At 43.2% G+C, this 18,415-nt stretch overlaps 3 protein-coding genes across 7 annotated transcripts; 2 read left to right on the forward strand and 1 right to left on the reverse strand.

Moving 5' to 3' along the window:
• The first annotated feature begins 90 nt into the window (after positions 1 to 90).
• On the forward strand, positions 91 to 3,363 carry nelfe (negative elongation factor complex member E). Its single transcript, XM_084032256.1, has 11 exons — positions 91 to 115; positions 413 to 498; positions 615 to 684; positions 1,109 to 1,254; positions 1,343 to 1,417; positions 1,755 to 1,792; positions 1,894 to 2,276; positions 2,410 to 2,554; positions 2,705 to 2,759; positions 2,869 to 2,971; positions 3,065 to 3,363. The coding sequence occupies exons 2-11, from the start codon at positions 424 to 426 to the stop codon at positions 3,139 to 3,141; spliced, it is 1,167 nt and encodes a 388-aa protein (XP_083888382.1). The 5' UTR covers positions 91 to 115; positions 413 to 423; the 3' UTR covers positions 3,142 to 3,363.
• LOC311028005 (uncharacterized protein) lies at positions 3,139 to 8,009 on the reverse strand. Of its 2 annotated transcripts, none has more exons than XM_084032255.1 (5): positions 7,819 to 8,009; positions 6,643 to 6,851; positions 6,353 to 6,547; positions 5,785 to 5,988; positions 3,139 to 5,471 (listed from the first exon to the last, which is right to left on the reverse strand). In XM_084032255.1, the coding sequence occupies exons 2-5, from the start codon at positions 6,844 to 6,846 to the stop codon at positions 4,356 to 4,358; spliced, it is 1,719 nt and encodes a 572-aa protein (XP_083888381.1). In that variant the 5' UTR covers positions 6,847 to 6,851; positions 7,819 to 8,009; the 3' UTR covers positions 3,139 to 4,355. The 2 variants fall into 2 exon arrangements, with proteins under 2 accessions (XP_083888381.1, XP_083888380.1); XM_084032254.1 differs by having other exon boundaries at positions 7,654 to 8,009.
• A 64-nt stretch (positions 8,010 to 8,073) lies between these two features.
• On the forward strand, positions 8,074 to 18,195 carry ehmt2 (euchromatic histone-lysine N-methyltransferase 2). 4 transcript variants are annotated; one of them, XM_084032859.1, is made up of 28 exons: positions 8,074 to 8,109; positions 9,110 to 9,179; positions 9,276 to 9,449; positions 9,632 to 9,906; positions 10,216 to 10,279; positions 10,400 to 10,482; positions 10,564 to 10,701; positions 10,853 to 10,924; positions 11,512 to 11,632; positions 11,849 to 11,935; positions 12,065 to 12,201; positions 12,325 to 12,468; positions 12,748 to 13,067; positions 13,165 to 13,407; positions 13,653 to 13,735; positions 14,040 to 14,146; positions 14,336 to 14,458; positions 14,566 to 14,667; positions 14,794 to 14,898; positions 15,076 to 15,248; positions 15,349 to 15,516; positions 15,603 to 15,747; positions 15,864 to 15,941; positions 16,148 to 16,263; positions 16,443 to 16,529; positions 16,612 to 16,690; positions 17,047 to 17,222; positions 17,461 to 18,195. In XM_084032859.1, the coding sequence occupies exons 1-28, from the start codon at positions 8,083 to 8,085 to the stop codon at positions 17,639 to 17,641; spliced, it is 3,678 nt and encodes a 1,225-aa protein (XP_083888985.1). In that variant the 5' UTR covers positions 8,074 to 8,082; the 3' UTR covers positions 17,642 to 18,195. The 4 variants fall into 4 exon arrangements, with proteins under 4 accessions (XP_083888985.1, XP_083888988.1, XP_083888986.1 ...); XM_084032862.1 differs by having other exon boundaries at positions 15,094 to 15,248; XM_084032860.1 differs by having other exon boundaries at positions 11,852 to 11,935.
• Positions 18,196 to 18,415: the final 220 nt, after the last annotated feature.

Genomic DNA, 18,415 nt, shown 5'->3' on the forward strand with positions numbered 1-18,415 from the left:
TTTTATGTGCGTTGCGAAATATTTTTTTCTAAAATAAAAATAAAAAAAGCTAAACGCGACCAGCAGCTGTTACGTCATAATTACGCGTCGGTGTTTTTGTGGATATACCGATTCGGTGAGTGAATACATTAGATACAAGCTAATACGTGTTATTTAGAGTTGTTTTAAGGGACTGTGCGTGTTTTTATTGCGGCGGCACGCCGGTAGACTATGTTTTTGTGTGTCCTGACTAGTCCAGCGACATTTGTATTCTCTCAGAAGCAGAAGGTGTTTTGGTTTTCTGGTTAGAGACCGTGTTAGCGTACCTAGGCTAGCAGCGGTTAACCTGGTTTAAAGTAAATTAATCAATCCCTATTTTGTGCTACTGCATCTGTCTTTGTTATTGGCTTTAATGTAGTTGTCTGTACTGTAGCTGCTTCCATCATGGTGGTTTTTCCAAATTCACTGACGGAGGAAGAAGAGGCGCTGCAAAAGAAATATGCTAAACTCAAGAAAAAGGTAATATGCCAAGTTGCGAACATCCCAGTTAATGGAGTGAGTAACTCAGACCACCACATTGAAGTTAAGTCTTATTTCATTTCTCGCACATACTTTTTTCCCCTATGTCTTTTCAGAAAAAGGCACTGCTTGCTTTGAAGAAACAGAGTTCAACAAACCAGACGAACCAGAGTGGCTTGAAGCGGAGTAAGTGAACTTGACAACATTAAAAACGTAAAACTATCTAAAATACACCTTGTGTTTACTCGCAGCCCTCAGTGTGAATAATTTAATTCATTAATGACGCAATAACATTAACTTAAACAATAACGCCAATTGAGACTGATCGTATGTGCAAATATTGTTGTGCTGTTCACAAGAAAGTAAATGAAAACACAATAATGAAGTCAATCATAAATACTAAAATAACTGGACAAAATATATTCTGACTTTAATTTCTATTTGTATACTCATTCAAGTCGACCCTATTTTAAATATTATGGCTTCTGGTGGCCCATTTTATTTATTTCTGCAAAAGAAGCATGCATTTTACTTACTTCTACTAACATAATATACACAACATAAACACTAGGTATACTTTTTATCTACTTTACATTTTGCTTCATAACAGCTTTGTCAGATCAGCCCGTTGTTGACACGGCAACGGCAACAGAGCAAGCAAAGATGCTGATCAAGACGGGTGCCATCAGTGCCATCAAGTCAGAGAACAAGAACTCTGGCTTTAAACGATCTCGAATGCTGGAAATTAAACTCAAGGTGAGCTATCAGACGATGTTCTTTCAGCTGATGTTCAGCTGTTTTCTTGCTTTGTTTTCTTTGTTAATTAGCTCTTTATGTGACACAGGACCCTGAGAAAGGCCAAATACCTGCTTTCTTACCATTCCAAAGGAGTGTCTCTACAGATGAAGAACTACCTGAGGTATGCTGGATAGAAAACATGATAAAATCACGTAAAACATGGCTGCAAACATAACCCGGTTGTAGCAATTGTTCATTTTTATAGGTTTGTTTCTCAAGTAGCATAAAATCCTCAAATTTAGAATATAATTGGAAAATAATACTAATGCAATGTTTACGTCTCGCTGTGGTGATGCAACACATTCAATGTTTCAACACATTGTCAAAGGCGACTCCTAGTGGTAGAGTTACAAAGCCATATTATGCACATTTGCACATTTCAAGGTCTGAAAATGATTCTAGAGTTTGAGTAAAAGGTACAACTTATTTTAATGTTGTCGTATTTGTGCTTCTCCTAGTCTGGGAAAAGAGCCCAAAGGAAGTCTCTGTATGAGAGGTAATGTCTAAAAAATTATGAATACGCTAAACAACCTGTTTAATACTCTGAGAGTGAATATCTGTGGGTGTAACATCGTTTCACCCGTGTGCCCCCTGCAGCTTTGTCAGCTCAAGCGACAGATACCGGGAAGAGGAGGATGGAGGCGGCATGTCAACCGGCCGAGAAATGGAAAGAGAGCGAGACCGCGGCGACAGAGAGCTGGATCGAGAGCGGGAAAGGGACAGAGAGAGGGACCGGGAGAGAGACCGGGAGAGGGAGAGAGACCGGGAGAGGGATAGAGACAGAGAGAGGGATAAAGACAGAGATAAAGACAGAGAGAGGGATAAAGACAGAGATAGAGATAAAGACAAAGAGAGGGATAAAGACAGAGAGAGGGACAGAGAGAGGGAACCGGATCGGGAAAGAGAACGAGACCACAGCAGAGACAGAGATCGAGATCGCGACAGGGAACGGGAAAGAGAAAGAGATGGACCGTTCAGACGTAAGTAACCAACTCAGAAAAATCTATCCATAGGACAGGAAGAAATGCAGATATCTTTTCAGATAGTACTATCAGTTGACAAGAATGCATTGCAGAGCCAAGTCATCTCTGTTTCCCATGTCTTAATTCTCAGGGTCAGATTCATACCCAGAGCGGAGAGGAGTACGAAAGGGGAATACCGTGTATGTTTACGGCTCTGGGCTCGGAGAGGACAACCTGCGCTCTGCGTTCTCTCAACATGGAAGCATCATTGACCTCTCCATGGACAACCCACGCAAGTATGGAGCTATAACACACACGTGTGTCTCTACCTACTGTTAGGAATGTGTTGTCTTATAACTATACTGTCTTCTCCTGCTTCTGTTTAATACTATGATTGCATCATAAAATTGTGCTTTACAAAAAAATGTTTACGTTTCTCTTTCTAGTTGTGCGTTCATTACTTTTGAGAAGATGGAGTCTGCAGACCAGGCTGTAGCTGAGGTTGGTGTTATCCACTATAAGAAAAAAAAATGATGATTATACTTACGATCTTCCTCCTCTGTTAATAATACAACTTCCAAAACCTCGCCTTGCTGTTTTTGTCCGACAGTTGAATGGAGCAACGGTGGGAGACGTCCACATTAAAGTCAGCATCGCCAGGAAGCAGCCCATGCTGGACGCTGCCACTGGCAAATCTGTCTGGGCTTCCCTCGGTAAACAGTGCTCTTATTTAGTTTCTATGTGGATCAGACCGTGTGTCTGCACAGTGTAGATTAACTGTTATCAATGTCCCTCCTCTTTCACAGCTGTGCAGAACAGTACGAAAGGCTCCTACAGAGACAAGAGGAACCAAGTTGTGTACAATGAAGATTTCCTGCGATGAAGAAAAGAAAAATCTGTTTATTTTTGACACATAGCTTTTCATGTTTTTGTTTTAATGTTAACCAGCTGCTTACAATATCTGTGTTGCAGCATGCATAAAAAAATAATCTGTTGTCTTTTGGAATAGATCACTTTACCTCACATGGTCAGAATGTGATGGTGTGTGGCTCATGAAACTAGATACATTGTTTTGAGCACAATAAAAAGCATCAATACATGGTTACCTTGAGTGACATTTATAGAAGACTTGTACCAGCCAACCAACCAGATATTACTCTGAAGACACCACCTCAGTCTTATTAGTCAACATTAGGAGAAACACCTGTGTGAGTCATCTAAAAGTACACTATTAATGTTTACATGTAACTGAGGAGACTTTCAAATTCCTTTATTTACAGCACATTTTCTATGAATCGTGACCAGTCATCGTACGGAACATGTATTAGATATATTCAAGTTTAACATTACAGTCGAGTAAAACTAATAAAACTATTCTAAGAGACATGAAAATCAACAGGACACGCTGACATGTTCCCATTAGCTGCTTCCGGTTCCAGGTCCTGGTTGTGCATGGTGGCTCTCTGTCACAGCTCACTGGGACACTGGAACAGAGCCATCGTTAATGCTGCTAGCAACACCTGTGTCTGGTGTGAAAAGGGCCTCTTGTCTCAGTGTGAGAGGGCGAAGGACTGGTCAGTCATTTTTATCCACATACATCGTTTAGTATGTATATTTTTATGGAAATTTAAAATATATTTCATACGAAAGGCCTCATATTTTCACAGTCTGATATTTTAAAGGCCTTAGTTTACAGCACTTGGTTTAAAGGTACAGTGTGTAGCATTTCAAGAAGTCTATTGGCAGAAATGGAATATAATAATCAGAACTGTGTTCATTAGTGTATAATCACCTGAAACTAAGCCTAGTGTTTTTCGTTAGGTTAGAATGAGCCCTTTGTATCTACATAGGGAGCGGGTCCTCGTCATGGAGTCCCACGTGTTGCACTACCATGTTTGGAAACGGGGAGCAGAGTGGTATACAGTTGTTTGCAATCTACAACCTCACAGCTAGATGACACCAAATCCTACATACTGTCCCTTTGATGCCTACATGGGACCCCACACACTGAACTCCCCACTTGAAATGTAACTGCCGTGTGCAGCCGAGCCTGAGGAGCTTTAGATATTTAGACACGACTGTCATTAAAGCTCAGGTCTATGACACTTGCGCAGTAACCAGGCATTCCTGCTCTTCCTCCCTTATTCTTCCACTGGCGCTCTCCCTCTCCCTCTCCTCCTGCTCATGTAGTGAGTTCTGCCCCGTGGTTTTTCCATGCTGCTCCTTCAGGTGGCGTCGTAAGGCGGGCTTGTGGGCAAAGCGGGCGTGGCAGTACGCGCAGTGGTGCGGTCGCTCGCCACTGTGGAGGTTCATGTGGTCTATCAGTGTGGATTTTTGGGTGAAAGTCTTGTAGCAGAGTGGGCACTGATGGGTTTTGCCGGCGCCCCGGTGCACGGCCATGTGTCGGGTGAGGTTGGCGGCGTGATGGAAGTGTTTGCCACAGCAGGGACAGGCGTACAGCAGGTGAGAGGAGCGGGAGTGGATGGCTAGGGAGTGGGCTGAGGGGAATGTCATGCCGCAATGCTCGCAGATTACAGGCCCGGTTACGTTTGAAGTGGACCCCACCACTGCAACGGACTCATCCCCTCCCTCGTTTGTTCTAACAGCCGTCAGCCCTGAACCCCCCTCGCCTACGCCACAATTAGACTCCTCCAGGGCGTACTGGGTCAAACTGTTGGCAGCAACTGGTGAGACCCTTTCTCCCTGTGCGTCGCCCATGCTGAAGTCTAATTTAGGAAGTTCAACCGAGACATAATTTCCTGTCTTGAGTCCTTCTTGGCTGTAGTCCAAACCGAAACCCCCTTCCAACCCAGCGGACGCTAGGTACCACAATTCCTGCTGTTGAGCCATGCTCGGGGTTCTTTTTTCCTGTGATGACATCCACCTTCTCCTCTTAAAACCCCGCCCCCTGCCTCTCCCCCTGCCCCGGCCGACTTTAGTGTCCGGTAGCCTGCGTCTGATTGCGCGGAGCCCCTCCGCCAAAAGTCCCCCCACATTGAGATCTTCTTCTGTTGGATTCAAGTCATATTCACCGCCTTCTCCAATCATGACGCCATCTGTCTCTGGGTAACACGCGTCTTGAGGTCCGTCAGAGGGAGCTCCTCTCTCCTCCTCCCCCCCGTCTCTGTTCATCTGCTCTTCTTCAGAGATGTACACTCTGAACACATCACAGTCCTCCTGTCGGGCCGCTTCCTCATCGTCTGATGTGTTAACCTGTAACAGAAATGAAAATTGAGCAAAGTGTGTTGTGCTTTCAAATATTGAATAATAATAATAAAAAAGACTTACTAAAATATTAAGATACAGATATAAAACAGAAAAGCATCAATTACTCACATTTGAGAGTTTAAATATGATAATACTAACTCATCGTTGTCCTGGTAAATTACTTTCAATGGTTACTAATTATGTTATGTTTTCATTTGATCGACTTCAGGACTAAAATGTGATGGTATTTGTATATTTATATACATTTATTTTATAGATAAAAAAGGTACCATGGTCTCTGTTCTCTTCACACACAAACCTTAATGCATGGCTCATCTAGCATGGGGCCGCCATCATGCAGACTGCTGCCTTGAGCTGACGCATCCCCGCTGTTCTCCTCCACTGAGCGTACGACGGGACTGTGTGAGTGAACAGGGGAGGGTCGGCTAGTCGGAGGAGATGCAACGGAATAAATGCTTCCGCTCACAATCAGCGGTCGACTTTGGCTCTCCTCTGAAGTTATCTAGAGGAAGGTAAGGAGGAAGGAAACAGATTACGAGATTGATAAAAACGTATGACAGGTGCGCTACTGAAAGCTATGACAGTATTGTGTTATTGGCATTACAAAACGTAGAACTGTAGATTACTCCTATCGCCGCATAAAAAAAACTACGGTGAGATATTTCTTATGGTAAGAATAAAATTGGAATAAAAACACTCAAGAATGCAACATTATTTTCTACATTGAAGACTTGTTTGTTCTAAACAGGAAAAATGAAATATAATTCCCCCCCATAAATTATGACATATTTAATCCTGATTAATACAGAAATGTTTGAAGAAGAATGAATATGAAACCCACTTGAATGATTGTTTGGATTACTCACCTTGTGTGGGCTGGGGTTTCTTAGATGCACATACTTCTTCAGTGCTCCTCGGCAGCGCTCCACAATATGCTCCATTTGTAGGTAGCTGGCAGCCGTCAGGTAGTTGACAATTTCTTCTGGGTTAAACTGCAGGACGCCGGTGTAACAAGATTGAAGCAGATCACACACCACTGTGGCGCTGTACAGCATCGACACCTGGAAGGAAGAAGCACTGGTTTTTACTCAACAGATGGGTGTTAAAAAGACAGGACGTAGGTGTTGACAGTGTGATTTTGTGTGTGTCGGCCTACCTGAAGCTTCGGAGACGGGTTGAGGAGGAACTGGTCCCTTAAGAAAGGCGAGCAGGCAGCCAGCACCACCTTGTGTCCCCTGAACGTCTGGTTGTCGCTGGCCACGATGGTGATGTCACAGAAGTGCTGGCGGGACCTCAGTGAGTTCAGGTGCTTAAGGGTCGTGTCCCCGTGGCCCGGTAACCGGAAACACAGCATCTCCATTTTATCTGAGGAGAAATGGGGGAAGCATAGTATTGATTACAAATAAATCTGTGATGTGGTCTTTAAATTAAAGATCAGACATTCAAACTGTGGGTTCAATACAGGGATGGTAGGATATATAGGATACTGTGCTACCTACTACACCACCGTGCAGCTTTATAAACTAATACATTCAATGGCCCAACAACAACAAGGTGATATTCTAGGCATATATACCGGCTATTTATCATTATAGATATATAAACTGCACTTGCTGCTATATGTGAGTGGTGTGGCCTATATAGTATATAACAACTAAGTGGGTAATAATACTGCAAGTTCAGAAATGTAACTTAGTCCTACTAATGCAGCCTTTTAAACAAGGAAAAGACACCACGTGCCATGCCTTATTATGATCTCCAAAATATATGACGAAATCTAGTCCCATATCAAGATATCTATGTTTACATCTCGCCCAGGCCTTTACATCTAGATGGTATCTTGTCTCACTTCATTATAACGACATGTTATGGACAATCCGGCTTGATGGACGTTAGCTAACATTGGGGGCGTGAGGAAAGCTAACTGTGTTTTAAGAGTAGTGGCGTCTGTGATTAAAAAAAGGGCTGTTAAACGATAGTCGACTTCCGACGGAGTCGATCCTAACACAATTGTTTTCCTGCTCCCCTTCTGGCCTAACGTTTCCCACTTGTCTGAATGTTAGCTTCTGTTAGCTTTTCGTTAGCTTGCTCGCATCCCCTACATGCTACAAACCGACCACAGATGCAAAAAGCTCCCCAGTTGTCGTGAAACTTTGTCGTCACTCACCCCCGCTTTTCCCTTTTTTTTTGTTCAATGTCTTCTGGGCTCTAAAATAAAAAAACACATAAAATCCGCGATTTGTTTCAGCAGGACAGCCGTTGATTCATGTGCTATAAATTAGCCATTGGCTGTATTTCCTCATCCCTCCTGCCGCGAGCTAACGGTTACTACCTCGATTTCTGTTTACTTCTGGCCTCCTTCTTTTTTTCCGAGGAAGTGCATCTCATGACAACAAACACAAACCGCTGGTCTCCGAACGCTACACTGACTTAGAATCGGTTTCCATGGGAAGCTTCTCCTCGCAGTTACTGTTAAAATGAGAGTACGCACGCTGACTTCTGATCAGTTATTTTCCCCAGACTGCTCGATACAGGGGGGGCGGGGCTCTCGGCGATGACGCGTCACGTTCACATACATTAACGCGCATCGCCAAACATGTCGGCATCTGAGACAACGACGAAGGTAGCAAACCATCTGTAACACAATATTGCATGCTAACCACATTCACGTTGTCTGGACTCTCGTTAATGCGTTAGCTCGCATAGCGGAAGCAAGCTACATTAGCTGTGGTCTGCTAAGTAAAAATGGCTTTACCTTTCGATGACAGAAGCTCTTTGTTGCAAGCTGTGCTACACTGCTAGCTAGGTTCACGTTAGCCTCTAACAGTTTAGCGATAACGAGCGTTAACATAACACTCCTCTGAATGTTTGGCTCTTTTCCTCGATTAAGTGACCGTTAAATAATTACACACAATCTTGCGTTGCTTTATCACCTTTCGTGGCTTTCGTGTTGTATTGTCTGTGTTATATGCTAACTTTATACTAGATTCCAAAGCTAACGTTGATACTGTCCCTTTTTTTGATATATCGCGATAGTTATGAGGCGATTCCCAGCGAAAAGGGAAGGATTTCAAGCAGGCAGTGTGTGTAATCTAACAACAGGCCTTTTCATTTCACCGACTATTGCTGCTTTAAATTGTGTAAAATATATGAATGGATTGAATTGACTTGATGGCGGCACCTGACGTAACAACAGAGAGGGTCAGCCATTGGTTGAACGTTTTATTTTGGAAAGCAGTAGGCAGAAATTATGTGCACGAAACACAAAATGTTGGCAGCTAGAAACACATTGACAAACGTAACCACTGCACATTAACCGACTGTGTGTGTGTGTGTGTGTGTGTGTGTGTGTGTGTGTGTGTGTGTGAGTGAGAGAGTGAGAGAGTGAGCACATCGTAGGGTTTTGTGTAGGTTAATGTTACATAGGAGTGTGTTCAGTTGTGTACATCATTACATAATTCAATTATAGATAAATTGTTGCTGTTTGAACTGCATTAAAGTGTTCTGCATTTAATATATAGATCCAGTAGCCTGTAATCCTGAATATCATGGCTTTTTTACCAGGACTAAGATTCATATTTTTCTGACATGATATCTCCTGCTTTTTGTTGTTTCTCTGCCAGGAGCCTCCTGAAGGAAATGACTCAGACACGCTGGCAGAGTCATTAGCTGGTCCAAGTCAAGTAAAGGAAGGTATGTTGACAGCGAGATCTACAAATCTGGTCAATTAAAACTGGTACACAAATAAGCAGTTGTGTGATTTTTCTTTGTTGTTGTTGTTTTTTTTAGTGACTAATCTTCCAGATAATGCAGCCTCCACCACAGCTGCTGTTGCCAAGAAGACAGAGCCCATGGGTGGGATGCCATCAGTGTCATCACAGCAGCCTGGGAAGGATGCTTCACGAGCTGGAGAGGAGGGAGTGAAATGGTCACCTGCGTCCTCCCCAAACAAACCAGCAGCAGGTAAGACACTGGATCCAGTCAGCTTTCATCAATGTTATTGAAGCTCTGACTCTCCCCATGACCTGTCTCAAATTTGCTTTGCTGAAGAAGACCGACATGTTCACTATGTTTTACTAATTGACACACTTTACAATTATTTTCCAAAAAAACTCACAGTAGTTGCTTTTGTCTCCCTCTTCCAGGACATGCAGCAAAGTCTATTTCATCAATGTCCTCCTCTTCGTTGTCCTCCACTCCATCTACATCCTCAACTATGTCCCCTGGCAGAGCAAAGATGAGTGTTTCTGGCCCTGGCAGCAGTAAATCCCTCTCGGCATCTGCTCCTTCCTCCTCCTCCTCCTCTTCCTCTTCCTCCTCTTCGTCCTCCGCCACGGCTTCTTCATCTCCTTCTGTCTCCCCTGCCCCACCCAAGATTCACCGGGCCCGCAAGACCATGAACAGGCCTCCCCCAGGGCAGGTGAGTTTATAGAGCCTGTGGTTAGCATTTACATTTGGAATGGGTAAAATGAGATGTGTACCTTTTTGCTCTCTGACATTGCATCGGCCCTGTTTATGCCTCCTTGCCAGCGATAGTCATGGCTGTAGGCATTTTGTGTTTGGGTTGTCCGTCTTTCTGTACGTACTTATGTCCTGATCCATTCTAGTGAACATTAAAGCTCAGGAACACATGAAGAGAATTTCTTTAAATTTGGCACAAATGTCCGCTCAGTTCTTTGTTGCAACCTTTTCATGACCCTTTAAGTCACTGACTATTTTCATTTCACAGATGAGCCACATTGAGGCGCCTGTTACGTCTGTGACACCTTTAGGATCCTCGGACTCTGAACCTGGTTAGTGGCTGTAACATACTCACACCAACTAATGTTTGCCTGTGTAAAATAATTAAATTCCTATGAATAAAAAATGGTTTAGAGTGCCCTTTATAAGTAAAGATTCACTGTTTCCAATAGTTGCAAAAAGGAGAAAACTGGGTCATTTATCTGAAGGCACGCCTGAGAAGTCGGCGAACGTTCCGGAAAATGCTCAAACTGTGGTAAGATTATATCTTAAATATGTCGTAGGTCATTTACATTTACTAATCTAATTATTAGAATGTTCTTATTTCAAAACTCAGGAAGAAACCTTATTCCATAAGAAGGTTGAGTCTGTTACCAAAACATCACAAGAGAAGAGCATCAGTGTGGTGAAGACAGAGGATGACGTAGCCGAGAAAAATCCTATTTTCAGTCCGTCTACTCGAGATTCAGAAAAGGTGTGATTAGATTTATTGTCCACTAAAAGTTCACTGTCAAGAAATGCACATAAATCAGCATAATCCTACAGCATGTGAATGCACTGCATGCTTTTATTAAAATCAAACGCACTAAATATTTTTTTGTCAAACATGTTGGTTTCTTCTATAGTTTGAAGATGGTGGGGCAGAAGCAAGGCAGCACACTAAAGACATAGAGGGGTCAGTGAACATGTCCGATCATGTGAGTGCTTTTATCTGTTTTACCAGCTTGATAATTACTTACCGTATCTAGTTATAGATACACTAATCTCTTATTCGGTTTTTAGCCATCTTTAGCTCAAATTAACAGGAAGTTGTAGTTTACATACTTTGAGGGTGAGGATTGTGCTGCCACAGATAATATCCCACTAGAATAATGAAGTAGATGCAACACAATGTGGACTGTAAAATCAGGAAAAAAGGGGACGATTGTTAATCAGTAATTCGTGTTTACATTCAATGTTATATCCGAATAACCTGTGTGTTTCTCTAAGGCCCAACAAACAAGATGCATGCATTTAAAAAGCCAAATTTAATTTATAAATCTATCCATTTTAAAATTGTTTTTTCCAGCACCAACTGTAGAAAAGTGTGTGTGTGCATCCTTCAATTTAAACACATCAGGGACCCAATCCTTAAAAACATTGTGCTGTATTGTTATGTGGTCAGAAGTCTCAAAACTGCAGCTCCACATCCCCTTTTTGTGGCGTTATAAAATTGTCTCTTACCCTTTTTCTACCCTTCACAGATGTCACACTTTTATATTCAGACATAATTTCTCTCTTGCAGAGTTCAGAGTTTGAAACGAAGAGAGCCGTGCAGAGTAGAAACGGGAGCGAGAAGTCTTCATGGCTGCAGTCAGACCAGGACAAGGATAGAAACACAGCTGATTTGGTGGAGACCGTGGGAGGTGAGTGATATTACCTTGTGGGGTTTTCTTTAAAAAAAAAAAAAAAGGTTTGTCTCCCATAACAATGAACAACATTGAATCATATTAGATGTGGTTAGGATATTTTTAGCAGACGTTATTTTTTAATGTCAAGGGGAAAACACCTCCATTAAGCTGCATCCTTTTCTCTTATCTTGCATGGTCAGTGCTTATAAGTTCTCATTGGTTTGCACTTAGCAGAACGACCCACTGAGTACACAGAGGTTCCCTTGGGTGCTCTGAACATCGCTGCTGCCGACAGTCTGACGCTTTCTCCTCATCACGGTAAGTTTCTGAAACATATGCGTCACTGCAATATGAATTGGGTGGAAATCAAATTCAGTATTGAGCACCTTTTAGATCGACCGCTGCCTTAAAACCGTCACCGATCGAATGATCCTCTTCGCTCTACAGACGGAAGTGAAGCAGGAGACACGGAGCGGCTGGAGGAGCTTCCTCTCTGCAGCTGCAGGATGGAGGCTCCTCGAGTCGACAGCACCAGCCACCGCGTCAGCAGGCAGTGTATGGCCACTGAGAGCATCAATGGAGAGGTTTGTCTTCGTAGAATCGGATCGCAGGACAGTGTCTCTGCCGGTCTACGGTAGCTCACGAAACTCGCAAACAACTCTCAGCCACGTTTGCTCGGCTCTAACCTGACTCTCCTCCTCTGTCAGCTGAGGGCTTGTACTGAACGGACTATAAAAGGGGAGACGATGCGGCCGTCCAGTCGGGTGTCCCTCATGGTGCTTTGTGATGTCCATCGCTCACACATGGTCAAACACCACTGCTGTCCTGGGTGTGGATTCTTCTGTATAGCGGTAAAGGGGTTAAACCATCTACTGTCATCATTCTAGACATATTGTGTATTTAATATTGTTCACTTATGAAATAGGCTGCACAAAAGCTGTATTTTTAAAGCCACATTTAAGTTATAGCAGGCCTACAGCATTTTGTTCATGCTTTCTCCTCCTTGATATCATACTTTCATCTCCTCTCACTATAACTTACTTCCTCTCCTTTCTGCCCCCGATATGCTACCTTAATTTTCGAATTTCTCCTCCTTGATCTCCTCTTTCTCCCCCTCTCTTCTCTTCCAGGGCACATTTCTTGAGTGCTGCCCAGACCAGCGCATCGCTCACCGCTTCCACCGCGGTTGTGTGACGGTGCTCGGCAGCGGGCGCAGCAGAGCGAACGGAGGCGGTATGCTTTTCTGCCCCCACTGTGGTGAAGATGCCTCCGAGGCCCAGGAGGTCACCATCCCCTCATTCAGCTCAGCCACAGCATCCGCGACCACCGTCGTCACCATGTCGGCTTCTTCCACCACCACCCCGTCTCTGCCACCCTCGGCCCCCACAGCACCCTCCCTCACAGCCTCAACAGGTGGGAAGGACGGGAAGATCCCCGAGAGACCAGTCAGGTAAGATTGGTTGACGACTGAGAGAACCATTGGCTTCATTTTAACTATAGGAAATGTTATCTTCTGTAACTGTGCTCTCCTTCACTGCCCTTCTCAGTGCACGTATGCATAGTCATGGCTTTGTGACACTGGCAGTGGAGCAGCAGCAGCAGCAGCAGCAACAGCCGCCGGTAGCCTCTGCAGCGACTGAAGCCACCGTCCCCCCAGCAGAGGAGGGAGTGGACAGCGTGGGGCCCTCTCTCTGTATGCCAAATGGGAAACCTATCAGCCCCAGTGCACTTCCACCTGGGCCCAGCAGGGCGGCTCTGCAGAAGGCCATTCTCACGCAGGACACTGAGAGGTTGGAGTTTAGATTTTGATATTTTTAGTCAGATTAGGTTAAAGGATTGGACACTGGACTGAATACAATAATTGAGAGACATAAGATTATTTTTATTTTCAATGCAAAGATTCTTAAAGTCCATATGGAAAGAGTAAAGCATATCAGTCATTTTTTGTTACACTAGAAGCACAGTTCACTCTTTTGAAGATTTTTTTATGCTAGCAGATAAAAAAAACACCTATTTGATGTTTTTGATTCGCCAGGAGGAAGAAACTGAGGTTCCACCCCCGCCAGCTTTACCCTGCTGCCAAGCAAGGAGAGGTGCAGAGAGTCCTCCTTATGCTCAGTGAGTGCACTTTTCATTTCAACAAATGATAACACATAAATGGATATAATGTTATTAATAGGACTACCCACTCCTAGTCGGGTAATCAACTAATTGGCTATTTTGATTTTAGTTGATGTGTCTTTAGTCAATTAGTTGTTTTTGTGCATTTTTCATGATGTATTTCTAAGAAACTAATGAGCACATCTCTGATAAACACAAGATTTAAAATGGAGAAACCGAGTTTTATAGACTCGACCATAAAATCAACACATTTTTTACAATATTTGTGTATTAAAACTGTAGTTGTGTGTGTGTATCACAGTGGAAGGCATAGATCCAACATACCAGCCTGACTCTCAGAACAAGCGCTCTGCTCTACATGCTGCAGCTCAGAGAGGTCTACTGGAAATCTGCTACATACTTGTACAGGTGAGAAGTGAAGTTATTTTATGTGATTACTATATGTGCTTAAAGCTGCTATAATCAGAAAAGGCTGTTATTGCATTGAGGGTCACTGCTGGCATTATTTAAAGCAAAATGCAACAAAAAACACAGCAATATCCTATTTATTTATTTAGTATCTAATATTAAGAATTATATTTGATGTTAAACTGACAGGCCGGTGCTCAAGTGGATGCCCAGGACAAGGAACAGAGGACCCCTCTGTTGGAAGCGATCATCAACAATCACATAGAGGTGACTCACTACCTGGTCCAGAACGGTGCCTCCGTCTATCATGCTGTAAGTTTCTGTTAGAGCCTAAGAATACAATTTAAAAAAACAACCTTAAATGTGAACTTTGAGGCGTTTGGTTGATATGGATTTCCCTCTTTTATTTATGTCTTCAGGAGGACGATGGATATACTGGCCTCCACCATGCAGCCAAGCTGGGAAACCTGGAAATTGTCAACATGCTTCTGGAAACGGGCCAGGTTGACGTAAACGCACAGGTAAAGGAAGATTTTAGGGCCATAAAACACAATTCTGTCTATAATTAATGTCAGTTTGTGCATCATATCTGTCTCACTGGAGGCCAGCGGGGAGTAATTCTGATTCTTCCCGTGGGATCCTTTCAGGACAGCGGTGGCTGGACGCCGATCATCTGGTCCGCGGAGCACAAACACGTAGATGTGATAAAAGTGCTGCTGAACAGAGGAGCGGACGTCACTATTAGTGATAAGGTAAGTTTCTACTCACCAACGCTGAGTGTTGGAGATTGTGATGCATGAAAAATTTGATTCAGTAATTCTGGAACCATCCATTGCTTTTTCTTCAGGTCTATTGTCTTGTATCAAGCGGTGATGGACACAAAATGGATGTCGTTGCATGAAAATGTTTCAGGTTATTACTTTAAACAGTCCCATTCCTCCCTCCAGGAGCTGAACGTGTGTCTCCACTGGGCGGCGTATGCGGGGAATGTGGATATAGCAGAGCTGGTGTTGAACTCTGGCTGTTCCCTCTCCTCAGTTAACATGCACGGAGACACGCCGCTCCACATCGCCGCCAGAGAGGGCTACTTGGAATGTGTTACGTGAGTCAGCGTCAGTCACAAGCCGTGGCCGCATTTAGTGAATGAGTCGGAGACATAACACCCGTTAGTATACCCACCACCGTTTATTCCTCCTCTATAGGTTGTTCCTGTCCAGAGGTGCGGACATTGACATCATGAACAGGGAAGGAGACACGCCTCTCAGCCTCGCACGAGCAGACACACCGGTGTGGGTGGCGCTCCAGATCAACAGGAAGCTGAGACGGGGAATATCCAATCGCATGCTTCGCACCGAAAGAATCATCTGCAGGTGGTTGTTGTGTTACTTTAATGGGGACTCTTGACAACTCTGGTTTTTCTGGTGGTTAACGTCCTGATTTAACTCCCATCTTCTAGTGACATTGCACAGGGCTATGAGAACGTGCCGATTCCCTGCGTGAACGCAGTGGATGACGAGGGCTGTCCTTCAGACTACAAATACGTTTCAGAAAACTGTGAAACGTCAGCAATGAACATCGACCGCAATATTACACACCTGCAGGTGAAATATGAATCCAATCTTGTCTTATCTTTGTTATTCTTTCTCTGTTTGATGACACCATTATTTATTCTGCAATGAAAAATGTATCTCATGCCTTTCAATTATCTGGATTTTAGCACTGTGGCTGCACTGATGACTGCTCATCTAGTAACTGCCTCTGTGGACAGCTCAGTATCCGCTGCTGGTATGACAAGGTAAATGGAAATGTTGTTTTACAGCCACGTTATTAAAGTAATCTGCTCAAGAAACCTGTATGATTTAATAAAAAGCCTTGATTGATGAGCGAAAAGAGAAAAAGATCAATACATATGTGAATAATCTGAAATAATTAGATAATTAGACATTCTAATGAGTAATTTGAGAAACTAAGAGTAAAACTTATATCAACTTTTTCTTCTAGGACCAGCGGCTGCTTCAGGAATTCAACAAAATTGAGCCTCCACTTATATTTGAATGCAACATGGCGTGTTCCTGTTACAGAACATGCAAGAACAGAGTGGTCCAGGCTGGCATCAAGTAAGCATTCCATGCAAAACTCGGTTAACATAATACCTCAAACGTGTGGTTTTTATAGAACTAGTTATTAGAGTAACGGATGTCAGCGATGGAGAAAATGACCTAATAAACGACCATTTGAAGTTATGCATGTATCTGCCTGGGAATTGAACCTTCATAATGTCTTCTTCTTCCTTCAGAGTTCGTCTTCAGCTCTACAGGACAGAGAAGATGGGCTGGGGAGTTCGAGCTCTGCAGGATATTCCCCAGGGAAGCTTTATCTGCGAGTAAGAGAGGGCGTAAAACAGGCTGCTTTTATCAGAACAGTCGGGGTTTAGACATTAAGCGTCTTTCCTCCCGTCCATACAGATACGTCGGGGAGCTGATCTCTGATGCCGAGGCAGATGTTAGAGAAGACGACTCCTACCTGTTTGACCTGGACAACAAGGTGACGAGAGATGACTGAGATGGAAAACACAAGAGAAACACATTTGGCATATTTCCTGTTTAACCAGTAATAAATAACTATTAAAGTAAATAATAAGCCAGCCCTTCACCCATGCAGTCGATGAACAAAATGCATCCACAACAGCTTGGAAAAAGCCTCCCAGTGTTTTAGCAGTGAAATCAGTGCTCACTAATTCTAACACGAAATAAACCTGTCATTGTTTGTAAAATGCTACATGTGGTCTTTAACTTGACATATCAGATCTCAGGATGTGTTCATTATACACAATCTGTCTGAATGGAGAATTTATAGAGTTTCTAACTCAACGTTTTTGTCTCTTTTTTTTTTTTGTAAAGGATGGGGAAGTGTATTGTATCGATGCCCGGTACTATGGCAACATCAGCCGCTTCATCAACCACCTGTGCGACCCGAATCTTATCCCGGTCCGTGTGTTCATGCTGCACCAGGACCTGAGATTTCCCCGCATCGCCTTCTTCAGCTCCAGAGACATCCTCAGTGGACAAGAGCTGGGGTAAGTAGATGAGACATTTATGATAACCTCAGGGCTTATTTCACTATTCCTCCTTTACAATTCCATAGTCACCCTTCTTTTCTTTGTTTAATTTTTCTATCTAGTATTTTAATTTGCATTGATTCGTCTTGTTTTGAGGAGATGGTCTATTTGTTAGCAGCATGACCCATCCAGCCTGTAACCTTTGATTAAGAACTATACAAATCATTTGAACTTGTCTCTTAACTTGTTTCATTAGATTTGACTATGGAGACCGCTTTTGGGACATAAAGAGCAAGTATTTCACATGTCAGTGCGGATCGGAGAAATGCAAGCATTCGGCCGAGGCCATCGCATTGGAGCAGAACAGACTGGCTCGACTGGATGCTTTCCCAGAATCGGGAGCTGACTGTGGGATGACCATGATGGGAAACTCTTAAAAAAAAAACACTCACCCATGAGGCCTTTTGGATTGACCTCATCCATTTCATATGTGCACATTGAACTCAATGGTTTTATCATCTTTAACATTCTGTGTGATGCATGGTGCTGTTTTTTTTACACTCCCCTTTTCTGCCCCAAAACTTGCCACCCTGAAATTGATCATTTCCCCCATGGTATGGCATGGGCCTTAACATTTTTTTCTAAAACTGTAGGTAAAAACACAACAACTTGTGATTCTGTACATACAATATGTTTACTGTATATATATCTGTTCGTCTTGGCACATGACGTTTGTGCGTTAGGAGTCTGCCAACATGTAACTGTCATACATATGTTCTTTTCCGTTGTGCCAACAAACGCAATGCATTCTTGACAGAGTCCAGTAATGGGCAACCATCGGCCCACACTGAACTCCATAAGGACCTGGGGGATAGCGATGTTTTTTTGGATAATCGTGTTAGCTTTATTTTCTTTATTTTTATACGCATTGTTTTCTTTATCACATTTAATGTAATAAACTAGCTCATGAGTTGATCTTTGGGCTCTTGAATTAAGTGTCATTCTCTTTTTTAATCTGTCTCACTGGTTTATTATATATATGTCTGTAGGTACAATATTTAGATTGTGAAGTTTTTAGAGAGAAGTGAGCTCTCATCAGGACTTTTGCCTATTAGTACTGTATTATTAGCAGGGGACATTTGTGAGCCACATTGCAAAGCCAGAGGGATGGAGGGGATGCTCCACTGGGCTCAGACAGAGATGTCAAAAGG

The sequence above is a fragment of the Eutrigla gurnardus genome (assembly GCF_963514095.1).
Source record: "Eutrigla gurnardus genome assembly, chromosome: 17".
Classification (NCBI taxonomy): domain Eukaryota; kingdom Metazoa; phylum Chordata; class Actinopteri; order Perciformes; family Triglidae; genus Eutrigla; species Eutrigla gurnardus.